The 16,969-nt window shown below is 36.3% G+C and overlaps 1 protein-coding gene across 1 annotated transcript in view; it reads left to right on the top strand.

Annotated features, from left to right (window-relative positions):
- The first annotated feature begins 1,022 nt into the window (after positions 1-1,022).
- Positions 1,023-16,969, top strand: part of ILVBL (ilvB acetolactate synthase like) — a 144,732-nt gene continuing 128,785 nt past the window's right edge. The window contains exons 1-4 of the mRNA XM_053690578.1: positions 1,023-1,117; positions 3,497-3,619; positions 12,401-12,602; positions 13,923-14,050. Of these exons, the coding sequence (XP_053546553.1) occupies positions 1,085-1,117; positions 3,497-3,619; positions 12,401-12,602; positions 13,923-14,050 (486 nt within the window). The 5' untranslated portion in view covers positions 1,023-1,084. The remainder of the gene's footprint in view (positions 1,118-3,496; positions 3,620-12,400; positions 12,603-13,922; positions 14,051-16,969) is intronic.

Genomic DNA, 16,969 nt, shown 5'->3' with positions numbered 1-16,969 from the left:
CCATAAATCTTGTACAGTAAAGTACCATACATCTTGTGCAGTAAATTACCATATATACTGTAAGGTAAAGTACCATAAATATTGTACAGTAAAGTACCATATATCTTGTACAGTAAAGTACCATACATATTGTACAGTAAAGTAACATACATTTTGTATAGTAAAGTACCATACATATAGTACAGTAAAGTACCATACATCTAACACAGTAAAGTACCATGCATCTTGTACAGTAAAGAACCATGCATCTAACACAGTAAAGTACCATGAATATTGTACAGTAAAGTACCATACATCTTGTACAGTAAAGTACCATACATCTTGTACAGTAAAGTACCATGCATATTGTACATTAAAGTACCATAAATATTGTACAGTAAAGTACCATACATCTAACACAGTAAAGTACCATACATCTTGTACATTAAAATACCATAAAGCTTGTACAGTAAAGTACCATACATCTTGTACAGTAAAGTGCCATACATCTTGTACAGTAAAGGACCATTAATCTTGTACAGTAAAGTACCATACATCTTGTACAGTAAAGTGCCATACATCTTGTACAGTAAATGACCATAAATCTTGTACAGTAAAGTACCATAAGATACATTTTGTAAACTACCATAAATATTGTAAACTACCATATATCATGTACAGTAAAGTACCATAAATATTGTACAGTAAAGTACCATACAACTTGTACAGTAAAGTACCATAAATATTGTACAGTAAAGTACCATACATCTTGTACAGTAAAGTACCATACATCTTGCACTGATCTTTTCTTTTGTCTATAATAATCAACAAGAGCCCATGAGAACCTATAACAACATCTGGATGGTAACGTGACCTATTGTAGCAAACGGCATGAAGCTGCTTGTCACGTTCTTTACGGTTGGTTTGCTACTTTGCTTACAAAGCTCTACAAGTGATAAAAACTTATTTGCTGCTCATCACAACCTCTGCCCCAATAGGCTGATAGCGGAGTGTCACTGACACGTGACCAGCACGGAGAGGATCTCTGGGTAAAGTGCACAGAGGAAGTGCACACAAGTGTGATACACTGTGATTGTTACCAGCGATGTTTGGTTTTACAGCCTCAGCAGCAGAACAGGTAAAATAACCGACAAACGTCATATTAGCCTCTATAGCTGTGTAGTTTGACCCAGACTTATCTGGCAATTAATAGCTGTGCAGTATTTAATTAAACGCTCAAAATGTGCCTTGTAGTGATGTATCTTCTGATCGCTGTAATCTGCACTATCTACTGGGACTGTGCGCTCCGTCCGTGTCACCCTCTAGACCTGAACCTGATCAACAGCATAGAGCGTTACCCAAACATTCTTTATTTGTACGCTATGCTTAGAAAAAGGTTCTGGTTTTTGTGGTCTGAGACACCCTTGATATAAGTAACTTTTGAAATTATTAGATCATCTAATTTATTTGTTTACTATATCAGTGGGACGGACCTCAAGAATAAAGTTTTGCAATCGATAGCTATACTGTATTAGCATAGAAAGATCCAATGGGCCTGGTTCATTTTATCTCTCAACTCTAATTTAATAAAACATTATTTTTATGCCTGTCTCATTGCTTGATGTCAGTAGAAACTGGTTTACATCAACTGAACTTATTTAGCGAAGCTTTATTAAAATTCAAATTTATCAGAGGTCTGCATTTTCTAAACTACAAATTTTCCTGATCTGCAAAAAAGGACAAAATAAAGATATGAGAGGTGGCTCTGCATATTGCAGATAATGTCATCTAGAATATTATTTGCTGATATCAAGCCACTAGCATGCAGAAAAAAGTTAATTTATTGTTCCTTCTATAGTACTGGGGAATATGCTGGTGATTTACAAAAAGCAATATGCTGATACTAGAGAATTTGTAAAGTACTTCCATAATTCATAAACAAGGTGTCTGCACACAGTATTGTGTATGGTAGCATCACACTTAACCAGGACTGATGATGATGATGAATGAGAGAATACTGTGGGAGGTAGTGTAAAGAACACACACACAGCGTACTAAATATTAATTATACAATATAATCAGTGTTTCTGACTCATACTATAAGACTATTATAATAATAGGAGTACTATATATAATTATAATACCCCACTCCACCCTTCCATTAAACATCTGTGCTATGGTTGGCATTTTTTTGTTTTGATAAAGTGACAGTAGAGTCAAAATGAAACTTTCATGATGCTGATCAAGGCAGCATGCATTACACAAATGCAGTTTACATTTATTATCAAATGTACTTCATTTTCATGGTATCTTTTATTGATAATGTAACCTATAATATCCTTTATTGATAGGTATTGTTAACCTATATATGCCCAACTGCTGTATGTATGTGGTTTTAGCATTATATGGCAGTAGTATAATATATAACATTGCTACAAGCATTGTTGCACACACTTCCATAAAGTGCTGTTTAGGTTTACTTTTAAACAAAGGTGACCAAAAAGAATAAATCAAATTGATTAAAACAAAAGTAAATTGGAAAATTTTAAAAAATGCATTCTCTATCTAAACCGTGGAAGTTTGATTTTGACTTTACGTCCCCTTAAAGGGACATTGGATGCTAAATAAATGCTAGATATAATTATATATTCAAAGAAAAGATTAGTCAGAAAATAACATGTTGATATAGTTTTTAAAGTTTCATGAGCTGTTTAATTATTGACAACATAAGTGCAAAGTTTTAGTGTCTATAAAACAATGGGCTGCCATATTGTAACTTAGGCTACCTTCTCTGCTGTAGCCAATTAGGGTAATTTATAAATAGATCACTAGAGTGTGCAGCCAATGGCTGTGTGGAATGCAAACAGTGTTCTGCATTTCCATTTCTAACAGCAAATGAAAAGCTCTCAATTTCAGAATGGAGTTACAGGAAAAGTGGAAAAAATAAATAATGAAATTATATTGCAGAGGCTTTTTATATATACAATTTTAACATTTAATTTTCCCATCTGTAAGTGTTTAATGTCCCTTTAAGGAACAACTTTATACCATATAGTTAATACAACATTATATTGCAAAAAGTATATGCTTTGGCTTGCTAGAGCATGTGATTTTAGCACTAGCAATGCCACAATGCTATATATTTAACCCCCTGCAATATGGCTAAACACATAGTTAAAGTGCCACTCAGGAGCCACAGAGAACTATTTGTCCAGAGTGGATAAAGCCACTGAGCCAATCAGTAGTGGCAATCACACAGCTGGGTCTATTTGGGAACAGCAGTTCACAATAATGTCCCTTTAATAAGGGTTTAGAATGAGGCGTGCAGAAGCAATATTTTGCATATATGTACTTCTACATGCTTTTTATTTCTATGATAACATTAGGCTTTATATAGATGTTGCTTTTGAAGTGATAACTCACTTATGTTGATTGCAAAGTATAATTTCAGTTTAACAATGATTAATTTCTTTGTTGCAAAATATACCCTCACTGTTATAATGTAATATTCTTACAGATTTCAGGGGATCAACCATGTCCCTGTACACAGGCTTTGACAGTCATCTTTGGGGCGTTAGTATCAGTTGTGCTATTTTGGGCAAATCGCCGCTTTGGAATTTTCTACCGCCTACTTCACAAGGTAAGACCTAACATTGGTTACAGTTATGGCTATAAAGTTTAACAAATCTATATTAAGCTGGGGTCAATCACAATCCTAAAAGTCTTTTTTTTTTTTTTTTTTTTGTAGCTTAATTATTTGATACATTTTTTCTAAAAGATTGTGATCAACCCATATATGTTTAACCCATGCAAAGACCTTTAAGCAGCAAAACACTTCTGCTCCTGAGCTGGACACAGCTGGTGAGGCAATCAGGAGTGTGCATAGCCGCCAATCACTGGCTCACGCCCAGCTCAGAAAGTGGAAGTGTGTTGCAGCTCCAGTGTAGTCTTAATATATTTAACTTCTTTTTGGGGATTAAACACATAAGGCCAGATTACAAGTGACGCGCTAACAGTTACGCGTGAGCGAAAATTATTTTTTTCACGGTTGTTTGCATGTGAGATGTAGTGCTCATATTACAAGTTGAAAGTAAACTCGCTTAAGCGCAATTTAGTTTAACGCGCGTCGGGATAGTACGACCTCAGAGCTCTGGTAACTGTTTCGCAAAACAAAAAAAAGTGTCACTAAACACATCAAAAATACATTTAAAAGAACAATTACACTCATAATAACAGTATTTAATAAAAAAAATATTAAAAATTGCACTAAAAAGTTAAGGGCTCAAAGAAATTAAATCACAAAAAATATTTTATTATATCTTTTTCATGTGACAACACTGAAGAAATTACACTTTGCTACAATGTAAAGTAGTGAGTGTTCAGCCTGTATAACGGTGTAAATTTAAAATTCAAAATAACTCAACACACAGCCATTAATGTCTAAACCGTTGTCAAAAAAGTGAGTACACCCCTAAGTGGAAATGTCCAAATTGGGCCCAATTAGCCATTTTCCCTACCCGGTGTCATGTGACTCGTTAGTGTTACAAGGTCTCAGGTGTGAATGGGGAGCAGGTGTGTTACATTTGGTGTTATCGCTTTTACACTCTCTCATACTGATCACTGGAAGTTCAACATGGCACCCCATGGCAAAGAACTCTCTGAGGATCTGAAAAAAAGAATTGTTGCTCTACATAAAGATGGCCTAGGCTATAAGAAGATTGCCAAGACCCTGAAACTGAGCTGCAGCACGGTGGGCAAGACCATACAGCGGTTTCACAGGACAGGTTCCACTCAGAACAGGCCTCGCCATGGTCAACCAAAGAAGTTGAGTGCACATGCTCAGCATCATAACTAGAGCTTGTCTTTGGGAAATAGACGTATGAGTGCTGCCAGCATTGCTGCAGAGGTTGAAGGGGTGGGGGGTCAGCCTATCAGTGCTCAGACTATACGCCGCACACTGCATCAAGTTGGTCTGCATGGCTGTCGTCCCAGAAGGAAGCCTCTTCTAAAGATGATGCACAAGAAAGCCTGCAAACAGTTTGCTGAAGACAAGCAGACTAAGTACATGGATTACTGGAACCATGTCCTGTGGTCCGATGAGACCAAGATAAACTTATTTGGCTCAGATGGTGTCACGTGTGTGGCGGCAACCAGGTGAGGAGTACAAACACAAGTGTGTCTTTCCTACAGTCAAGCATGGTGGTTGGAGTGTCATGGTCTGGGCCTGCACGAGTGCTGCCGGCATTGGGGAGCTACAGTTCATTGAGGGAATCATAAATGCCAACATGTACTGTGACATACTGAAGCAGAGCAATATCGGAGACTGGGCCGCAGGGCGGTATTCCAACATAACGACCCCAAACACACCTCCAAGTTGACCACTGCCTTGCTAAAGAAGCTGAGGGTAAAAGTGATGGACTGGCCAAGCATGTCTCCAGTCCTAAACCCTATTGAGCATCTGTGGAGCATCCTCAAACGGAAGGTGGGGGAGCACAAGGTCTCTTACATCCACCAGCTTCGTGATGTCGTCAAGGAGGAGTGGGAGAGGACTCTAGTGTCAACCTGTGAAGCTCTGGTGAACTCTATGCCCAAGAGAATTAAGGCAGTGCTGGAAAATAATGGTGGCCACACAAAATATTGAGACTTTAGGCCCAATTTGGACGTTTCCACTTATAGGTGTACTCAGTTTTGTTGCCAACAGTGTAGACATTAATGACTGTGTGTTGAGTTATTTTGAGAGGACAGCAAATTTACACTGTTATACAGGCTGTACACTCACTACTTTACATTGTAGCAAAGTGTCATTTCTTCAGTGTTGTATTATGAAAAGATATAATAAAATATTTACAAAAATGTGAGGGGTGTACTCACTTTTGTGAGATACTGTATATGTTTAGATATATATTAGGAAAATACCGTCAGCTATATGTAGAAATATGTATTTATTAATAAATAGAACATATTCTGCTATGTGATGAACATTGGAATATGAAATATTAATAATTTTATGTCGGGTTAACGCACTTGAGAATTTGCGATTGGGTTTGCGCGAGTAAGGTGTTAGTTTTTCCCCACTTTTTCGCTCCATTGAGTTCTAAGGGGATATGTTAAAGGGTCACTGTAAGTTCTTTTTTAGTATGGCTACTATAAATTAACTCTACAAAATAAAACCTTTTTCAATACGATTACATTTAATAATATTTACAGTTTCTTATTAATCCGTTTTCTAATCCTTTAATTTTTCCAAACCCACTCCGTTCGTATACTTAGCTGCTTGCCAATCCGTGTACATAACCCAGGTTTCAAAATGTCGGCAAATTTTGTTTGTGCGCATGCGCAAGTTTCTGCGACGTCATCGAAAACGTCACTCGCTCAAACACTGCTTGTATCAGACTAGACCCGCTCTATTAAACGCACATGTAAGAGCAGATAGTGTTTGTTTGGGGTATAGAAAGTCTGGCTAACTGATTACATCGATTTTTTTACCTAATGCGCAAGCGTCGCTTGTAATAGGTCTGTGGGTAAAGTAGGCTTCAATAGTTCTTATTGCGCATGCGCATTAGATCGCCATTGAAGCGCCTGCGTATTAGGGAAGATTTATTTGATAATGATATGCGTTAAAATGGTATTTCATTGGTTTAATTATGTTAGACACGCAGTGACGAAAATAGTGGGAGTGATTAGGTGACGTCATCTGCAAATATATTTTGTACATTTTATACCGTTATGAAGCTTCGTTTTGGCAATAATGCAGGTCAGTGGGTATGAAATAATGTTATTTAATAAAAATATAATATTTTATTGAATGAAAAAGGACAACAGAAAGTAATCCTTTAACACGTTTGCAATATTCAAACTTCGCCTTTTAATGCAAATCAAGTTAGTGAGCAAGTGAAAACCGTTTTATTTTCAACTTGTAATACGAGCAGTACCTGATGTTTGCAAAAAGCGTACTTCTTGCGGAGTTAGCGCGGGAGCGTTAAATACTGCTCCACTTGTAATCTGGCCCATAGAATACTATAATAAAGTGCTGTAGCACATTAAAGCATTTTCCTATTACACAATTGTATCTTTTTATGTAGGGCTTTGTGGCACACAGCAGATAATTTTCTTTTGTTCTTAAATTATCTTTGATCAAACTATTCTTTTGAAACTTCTTGTTTGCAGCAACAAATCTGAAATTACTGAAGCAAATTACCTTATGTTTTTTGTAAGTAAAGTGCAAATTAGAGAACTACATCATTATTTATTTACATTATGTTGAACAGAAGTTGTTTACAACCAACTAATGAATATTCAAGGCTTTAATAATAATAATATTCTAATTTCACCTATCATTATATACTGCAGTATAATAATTACTTAGCTTTACATGATACTATATGTTGTGACCCTAAGTTTAACATACATAGATAAGTAGTGTTACCTTGATTCACAATCATTAAATCTTAATAATAACTGGGAAGCACTGGGTTTATATTAATGCACTGAAATTATATTCTTATATACTGCTTTAGTTTGGCATATGCCAAATTTCTTGTGTGTAGTGTTAAACATTATCGGCTAGATTTAGAGTTTTGCGGCCAAAGGGGTGCGTTAGCTACGCGTGTTTTTTCCCCCCCCGCACCTTTTAAATAACGCTGGTATTTAGAGTTCTCTGAAGGGCTGCGTTAGGCTCCAAAAAGGGAGCGTACAGGCATATTTACCGCCACTTCAACTCTCAATACCAGCGTTGCTTACGGTAGCGGCTAGTTTGAAAAACGTGCTCGTGCACGGTTCCGCCATAGGAAACAATGGGGCAGTTTGGGCTGAAAAAAACCTAACACCTGCAAAAAAGCAGCGTTCAGCTCCTAACACAGCCCCATTGTTTCCTATGGGGAAACACTTTCTAAGTCTGCACCTAACACTCTAACATGTACCCCGAGTCTAAACACCCCTAACCTTACACTTATTAACCCCTAATCTGCCAACCCCGCTGTCACTGACACCTGCATATTATTATTAACCCCTAATCTGCCGCTCCGGACACCGCCGCAACCTACATTATCCCTATGTACCCCTAATCTGCTGCCCACAACATCGCCGACCCTTATATTATATTTATTAACCCTTAATCTGCCCCCCCCAACGTCGCCACTACCTTACCTACACTTATTAACCCCTAATCTGCCGACCGGACCTTGCCGCCACTATAATAAATGTATTAACCCCTAAACCGCCTCACTCCCGCCTCACAAACCCTATAATAAATTTTATTAACCCCTAATCTGCCCTCCCTAACATCTGCAACACCTAACTTCAAGTATTAACCCCTAATCTGCCGACCAGACCTCGCCTCTACTCTAATAAATGTATTAACCCCTAAAGCTAAGTCTAACCCTAACACCCCCCTAAGTTAAATATAATTTTATTCTAACAAAATAAATTATTTCTTATTAAAAAAATGAATCCTATTTAAAGATAAATACTTACCTGTAAAATAAACCCTAATATAGCTACAATATAAATAATAATTACATTGTAGCTATTTTAGTATTTATATTTATTTTACAGGCAACTTTGTATTTATTTTAACCAGGTACAATAGCTATTAAATAGTTATTTACTATTTAATAGCTACCTAGTTAAAATAATTACAAAATAACCTGTAAAAAAAATCCTAACCTAAATTACAATTAAACCTAACACTACACTATCAATAAATTAATTAACTAAACTACCTACAATTACCTACAATTAAATCCACTAAACTAAATTACAAAATAAAACAAACACTAAATTACTAAAAATATAAAAAGATTACAAGAATTTTAAACTAATTACACCTACTCTAAGCCCCCTAAAAAAATAACAAAGCCCCCCAAAATAAAAAAATGCCCTACCCTATTCTAAAATAAAAAGTTAATAGCTCTATTACCTTACCAGCCCTTAAAAGGGCTTTTTGCGGGGCATGCCCCAAAGAAATCCAGCTCTTTTGCCTGTAAAAAAAACATACAATACCCCCCCAACATTACAACCCACCACCCACATACCCCTAATCTAACCCACCCAAATCCCCCTTAAAAAACACCTAAGCCCCTGAAGATCTTCCTACCTTGTCTTCACCCATCCGGGTACCATCCGATCTGTCCAGAAGAGGGTCCGAAGTCTTCATCCTATACGGCCAGAAGAGGTCCTCCAGAGGGTCCGAAGTCTTCATCCAGATCCATCTTCTTCCATCCGGAGCGGGTCCATCTTGAAGCAGCCGGCGCGGATCCATCCTCTTCTTCTAACAACGTCCTAACAGCGAATGAAGGTTCCTTTAAATGACGTCATCCAAGATGGCGTCCCTCGAATTCCGATTGGCTGATAGGATTCTATCAGCCAATACGGAATTAAGGTAGGAAAAATCTGATTGGCTGATGAATCAGCCAATCAGATTCAAGTTCAATCCGATTGGCTGATCCAATCAGCCAATCAGATTGAGCTCGCATTCTGTTGGCTGTTCCGATCAGCCAATAGATTGCATGCTCAATTGATTGGATCCAGCCAATCTGATTGACACTTGAATCTGATTGGCTGATAGAATCCTATCCCATCTTGGATGACGTCATTTAAAGGAACCTTCATTCGCTGTGTAGGACGTCGTTAGAGAGAGATGGATCTGCGGCGGCTGCTTCAAGATGGACCCGCTCCGCTCCGGATGGAAGAAGATAGAAGATGCTGTCTGGATGAAGACTTCGGACCCTCTGGAGGACCTCTTCTGGCCGGATAGGATGAAGACTTCGGACCCTCTTCTGGGACGGATCGGATGGTACCCGGGTGGGTGAAGACAAGGTAGAAAGATCTTCAGGGGCTTAGTGTTAGGTTTTTTAAGGGGGGTTTGGGTGGGTTAGATTAGGGGTATGTGGGTGGTGGGTTGTAATGTAGGGGGAGGGTATTGTATGTTTTTTTTTTACAGGCAAGCCTTTTAAGGGCTGGTAAAGGTAATAGAGCTGTTAACTTTTTTATTTTAGAATAGGGTAGGGCATTTTTTTATTTTGAGGGGCTTTGTTATTTTTTTAGGGGGCTTAGAGTAGGTGTAATTAGTTTAAAATTCTTTGTAATCTTTTTTTATTTTTTGTACTTTAGTGTTTTTTTTGTTATTTAGTTTAGTTGATTTAATTGTAGGTAATTGTAGGTAGTTTAGTTAATTTATTGATAGTGTAGTGTTAGGTTTAATTGTAACTTAGGTTAGGGTTTATTTTACAGGCAATTTTGTAATTATTTTAACTAGGTAGCTATTAAATAGTAAATAACTATTTAATAGCTATTGTACCTGGTTAAAATAAATACAAAGTTGCCTGTAAAATAAATATAAATCCTAAAATAGCTACAATGTAATGATTATTTATATTGTAGCTATATTAGGGTTTATTTTTACAAAGTAAGTATTTAGGTTTAAATAGGATTCATTTTTTAATAAGAAATAATTTATTTTCGTTAGAATAAAATTATATTTAATTTAGGGGGGGGGTTAGGGTTAGACTTAGCTTTAGGGGTTAATACATTTATTAGAGTAGCGCCGAGGTCCGGTCGGCAGATTAGGGGTTAATAAGTGTAGTTAGGTAGTGGCGAAGTTGGGGGGGCAGATTAGGGGTTAATAAATATTATGTAGGTGTCGGCGGTGTTAGGGGCAGCAGATTAGGGGTTTATAGGGATAATGTAGGTGGCAGTTGGTGTCCGGTCGGCAGATTAGGGTTAAAAAAATATATTAGAGTGGCGGCGATGTGGGGGGACCTCGGTTTAGCGGTACATAGTAGTTTATGGGTGTTTAGTGTACTTTAGAGCACAGTAGTTAAGAGCTTTATAAACCCGCGTTAGCCCAGAAAGCTCTTAACCTACTGACTTTTTTTCTGCGGCTGGAGTCTTGTCGGTAGAGGGTCTACCGCTCACTTCAGCCAAGACTCTAAATACCAGCGTTTCGGAAGATCCATTTGAAAGATAGGATACGCAATTGGCGGTAAGGGGATCTGCAGTATGGAAAAGTTGCAGCTAGAAAGTGAGCGTTAGACCCTTTCCTGACTGACTCTAAATACCAGCGGGCGGTTTAAAAAGCAACGTTATGGACCCCTTTAACGCTGGTTTTGATGGCTAACGCAGAACTCTAATCTAGGCGTATTTAAGTAAAAAATCAAAAAAATCTGTAAAGAGATGGTTGATACATTAGGAGACTCTGCTCCATCATATTCCATAGTTAAATAGTCATGTTGGAAGTTTAAGCTGGGAAGAGAGTTTTGTGAAGACGCCCCTCACTGCGGTTGCACAAATGCAGTTACCACTTAAGAATCATTTTAGAAAAGTCTTGACACCATGTTGGATGACCAACGATTGACAATACGCAAAGTAGATTAAGTCCACAGTGGTGTTAAATTATTATTATTTTATTATTATTATCAGGTTATTTGTAGAGCGCCAACAGATTCCACAGCGCTGTAAACACAGGCGGTATAAAGATAACATTTATATGGATCAAATGGGTAGAGGGCCCTGCCGAGAGTTGCACTGTTTTAGTCGGCTCTTATGAAGGTGATCTACAAACAGCTGGGCTCATAGGCTTACATGCTAAGGGGTTCAAAGGGATAGCAATGGAGTTAGGAAGGTTAGTGTAGGTTGTATGCATCCCTGAATAGTAGAGTCTTTAGGGAGAGCTTGAAGCTTTCAAAGCTAGGGGAGAGTCTTGTGGAGCGAGGCAGAGAGTTCCACAAGATGGGAGCCAGTCTGGAAAAGTCCTGTAAACAGGATTGTGAGTAACAAGAGAGGAGGAGAGTAGGAGATAGTGAGCAGAACAAAGGGGACGGGAGGCAGAGCATCTGGAGACAAGGTCTGAGATGTAGGGGGGAGCAGTGCAGTTGAGGTCTTTTTGTGTCAGAGTGAGAATTTTGTGTTTAATCCTGGAGTCAAGAGGAAGTGTTAAATGGCACAGTACAGACAATTTTAGTTAATGTTTTTGGACCATGAGAACATTGTCAGCATGATGGGTTATCTGGATGTTGGAGGCTAGAAGATACAGTGTATGTTGAGTTCACAAGAACTTTTGACAAGAATTTACAGGATATCTGACAATGTTTATAGGTGGTTTGTCACTAGATAAGTAGTAGATACACCACTTTGATCCTGAGACAAAAGCACAGTCCAGGCAGTGGCTCCACAGAACCCTCACACCCCCAGAAATGTTGTGTCCAAGCACTTTCTGGACAGGTTATGGCATCCATGTTTTGGGAGGGTTTGCAATGATTAACTTCCTACTACTATTAACCCAGCTTGATTGAAACATGGTGAAAACTAGTGAAAGAGAAGAGATGTGGCAGCAAGATTATGCTATAGCTATTTAAATCAATAATGAAAATACCAAGGGCACAGTTACATTTACTAGTGAAATGTTTTTCTTTTTTCTTTACAGGTGGAAACCCAAAGTCCTTGCCATGGTGGTGAGATTGTTGCGAAGGTGCTTCACGCTCATGGCGTGCGCTTTGTGTTCACCTTAGTTGGTGGCCATATATCTCCTATTCTGGTTGCCAGTGAAAAGTTGGGAATACGCGTGGTAGATACGCGACAAGAAGCTACTGCTGTATTTGCAGCTGATGCAGTGGCTAGGTTGTCAGGTATGTGTGTTTCAGCAGCTTATGTTGAAGCTTTTCTTTGGCAGAAACCTAACAGGGACATTCTAATTGAAAATGTTTATTGCTTAAAAAATAGATAATCCCTTTATTAACCATTACACAGTTTTGCATAACCAACACAGTTATATTAAAGGATTACTTTCTGTTATAATTTTTAAGCTAAACAACTAACATATTAAAGTTAATAAACATTAATTAAAACCTACTGACCTATATTTTCTCCAAAACGAAGTTTCATAACGTTCTAAAGTTATATCTTTTATTCGCCGATGATGTCACGTTATCCTGCCCACTATTTTCAGCACTGAGTGTTCAAAATACTTAAACCAACAACTTTGTGTTTAAATCGCCATTTTGAAACTAGGTATTGTAAACAGATTGGTACAGAGCAAAGGATACCCACGGAGTGGGTTTGGAAAACAATTAAATTTGCAGACTAGATTTCTGATATACGGTAGAGATATGTTAATGAAATGCTATTGATAAAAAGCGTATTTGGGGTAGCTAGTTAGTAACAGACATAGAAAATATTTACTTACAGTGGCCCTTTTAATAAACATTTTTACCTCTGTGATTAACTTGTATCTAAGCCTCTGCGGACTACCCCCTTATCTTAGTTCTTTTGGCAGACTTGCATTTTAGCCAATCAGTGCTGACTCATAAATACCTCCACTGGAGTAAGCACAATATTATCTATATGACACACATGACCTATCGCTGTCTAACTGTGAAAAACTGTCAAAATGCACTGAGATAAGAGACAGCTTTCAAGTGCTTATAAATTATCAAATGAGTCTACCTAGGTTTAGTTTTCAACAAAGAATACCATGAGACTTAAGCACATTTGATGATAAAAGTAAAATGGAAAGTTGTTTAAAATTGCATGCTCTATCTGAATCATGAACGTTAAATTTTGACTAGACTGTCCCTTTAAATTATTAATTTATTAATAATTACAATACTGTATATCTATTTAAAGAATGTGTTTTAAAGAAATATATGCTGAAAAATATAAATATCCCTCATGTCTATATGTTAAACAAGCTCTTTAACAATTTTAATTATATATATATATATATATATATATATATATATATATATATATATATATACTGTATATATATTTATATATATATATATACTGTATATATTAAACAAATCAAATGCCAATATATATATGTATGTACAAATGCATTCCATGTAGTAACGGAATATGTGAATAAAGACAAATAAAGTTTGTTTGAAGAACAATAAAAAAAAAGAATATAATTGATGTGTATTGTTCTCTTTGTTTTGGTGCAGGCACAGTGGGTGTAGCTGCAGTGACCGCAGGTCCAGGTTTGACCAATACTGTGACAGCTATAAAGAATGCACAGATGGCAGAGTCTCCAGTACTGCTCATAGGAGGAGCAGCAGCTACATTACTACAAGTACATTACCACTAACTTCTATTGTTTTACTAATTATTTTTTACGATCCTAAGCTCCCTTTAAATTTCTTTTGCTTTTTTTTTAGCTACATAATACATCTATTACAGGGGTTTCAAACCTGTTCTCAGGCCTCCCTAACAGGTTAGATTTATAATATAATACCAGGCGGCAAAATTATGAAGCTGCATTCTCAGCTTTTGAGGCTATGCAGCCACATATTTAAAGGGATACTAAACCCAATTTTTTTTCTTTCATGATTCAGAGAGAGCATGGAATTTTAAGCAACTTTCTAATTTACTCCTATTTTCAATTTTCTTTTTTTCTCTTGCCATCTTTATCTGAAAAGGCAGGAATGAAAACTTAAGAGCCGGACCATTTTGGTTAAGCACCTGGGTAGCGCTTTCTGATTGGTGGCTAAATGTAGCAAACCAATCAGCAAGCTCTATCTAGGTTCTGAACCAAAAATGGGCTGGCTCCTTACCTTACATTTCTGCTTTTTAAATAAAGATACCAATAGAAGGAAGAAAAATTGATAATAGGAATAAATTAGAAAGTTGCTTAAAATTTCATGCTAAAACTGCTTTTTTTTGCCTCTCTGCCACTGCAGAGGTGATAAAATCAATCTCCCAGTCAGTCACTGGTTCAGGGTGATTGAAATATTCTGATTTTATGCAGGAACAGGGGGCAGCATTGCACAAGAAACCTCTTGCGCAATGTTAAATTTTGCCTTTCTATGTAGCATGGCAAGTGGCAATTTCAGGCAGACAGATTCATTTCTTGTGAACCTGTCCGCCTGCAATGATGATACAGTTTGCCAAATGTTACGAAAGAGTCCCAAACCCAAAATTTTTCTTTTATGATTTAGGTAGAACATACAATTTTAAACAACTTTCCAGTTTACTTATATTATCAAATTTGCTTCATTTTCTTTGTATCAACAATGCAATACTGGTTTCTAACGGAACATATGGGTGAGCCAATGACAATCGGTGTGTATATATGTATCCACCAATCAGCAGCTAGAACCCAGGTGCTTTGTTGCTTCTGAGCTCTTACCTAGATAAACGATAACAAGAGAATGAAGCAATTTTTTTTTCTTCCAAGCCGGGGCCCAGCATGCCTGTGACATTGTTATTGTCAGCATATTTATGAAAATCTTAGTAGTGCTATCCAAATAATATATCAGTTTATGGCAGGGTTATAAACACAATCTTATATTAATTTTCCTTAAAAATTGAAACCCTAATCAACCATGCATCTACTAGACCATACAATTAATATAAATATCTGAATTCTTTTGTTTAGTTAATATCCATAAACATATTGAAGTATATTCGCAATAAAAGGAAATTAAACAAAATTTATATGCGTTAAAACCAACTCTTAAGATATGCTATCCTTCTTACAAAACCCAGAAAAATATACCTTCACAATTCAGCCTTATTTATTTAATACAATGGGACTAAAACCTTTAACATCCAAGCAATACAATTCTAAACTGTGCTCTTTCAACAATAGGATAATATATATATATTCTGCTATTTAACTGCAATTTATCCTAATACAGAATTAACTTACAATATCAGAACTTGCACAGATGATTTACTTAGCAAATCAGATACAGATTTAAACAATATATATATAGGCTGTGAAATGCTAACTTGAAAGAACACACTGCTTCTTTAAATCTATTAAATACAAATTGACTATGCATATAACTTATCTTACAAAAGCCTTGAATATGTTATCTTTAAACTGCAGTGACTTTAAAATATCACATGTAATTAGCAGCCCTTTTCTTATACTCTATATATATCTATATATATATATATATATATATATATATATATATATATATATATATATATATATATATATATATATATATATATATATATATACACACGTTACCAAAATGAGATCCAACTTCAAGATTTTTTTCACACCTCATATAAAATAAGTGTAATTGCAATGGAATAGGAGTAGTATGGCCCACTTTGTTTTTATAGTTTGACTGTGTCTCACGCAAAACAGTTTCAGTCAGTTACAAAACTCTGCAGCCAGTGTCTCCTTCCTTCTGCATACGACTTATTAGTCTAATCATAGGTGTGAAATATGGGTGGCCCTTCGAAACCTTGTCCCTCTATTGGATAATCTGAATATCCCATTTCCAACAGCCAAAAAGCTTTCTGGCTGTAGTTCTCTCATATCAACACCGGGTGGCAGCATTACAATTAGACAGCATAAACAATTTCAGCATGACAAAGAAATACAGTTATACATTTAAGCATCTTTCTTTAAAATGTATAATAACTCCCATAATTTCTTGTATTAATCTCTCCTAATATTAATTATAGGTGAAGCGGCATCAGATTAATTTCCTGATCGTTTTGATATGAAACATCACATATATCTAACATTATATTAAAATAATTTATATTTCATTTAGCCTAACAGAAAAATTTATATCTCATAGTCATATCACATCAAAGTAACTTCCATATCTTCATCTCACTATATTTTAAAAGATGTATTTACAACTTTATAAACATTTGTTTCACATTTATATGATATGACACTTCATTTCATGCAGGTATTCCATCTCTTTCTAAGTGCATAGATTGATGCTCATGACCAATGGTTGCCTGCAATAAAAATAGAAATAATTATTAGAAGGGATCCAAGCATTTCATATGTCTATGGCCCATCTGAAATAAAATTAAGTATTATTAATCATTTACTTTTAGGTCCACAAACATCTATTTATATTCTTAAACACACAGAGGCTAAGATATTCATGCTTTCAAAATATGTATGTCTTGTATTTATTTTCTTAGTATATTTTATTTGAAATCTAACTACAGTTGCTTTGAAATCATAATGTAAGCCATGTGTCTTCACTGTGTGCTGTATGTTCAC

The sequence above is a fragment of the Bombina bombina genome, chromosome 8 (assembly GCF_027579735.1).
Source record: "Bombina bombina isolate aBomBom1 chromosome 8, aBomBom1.pri, whole genome shotgun sequence".
NCBI classification, from domain to species: domain Eukaryota; kingdom Metazoa; phylum Chordata; class Amphibia; order Anura; family Bombinatoridae; genus Bombina; species Bombina bombina.
This window is presented reverse-complemented; position numbering and strand designations above follow the sequence as displayed.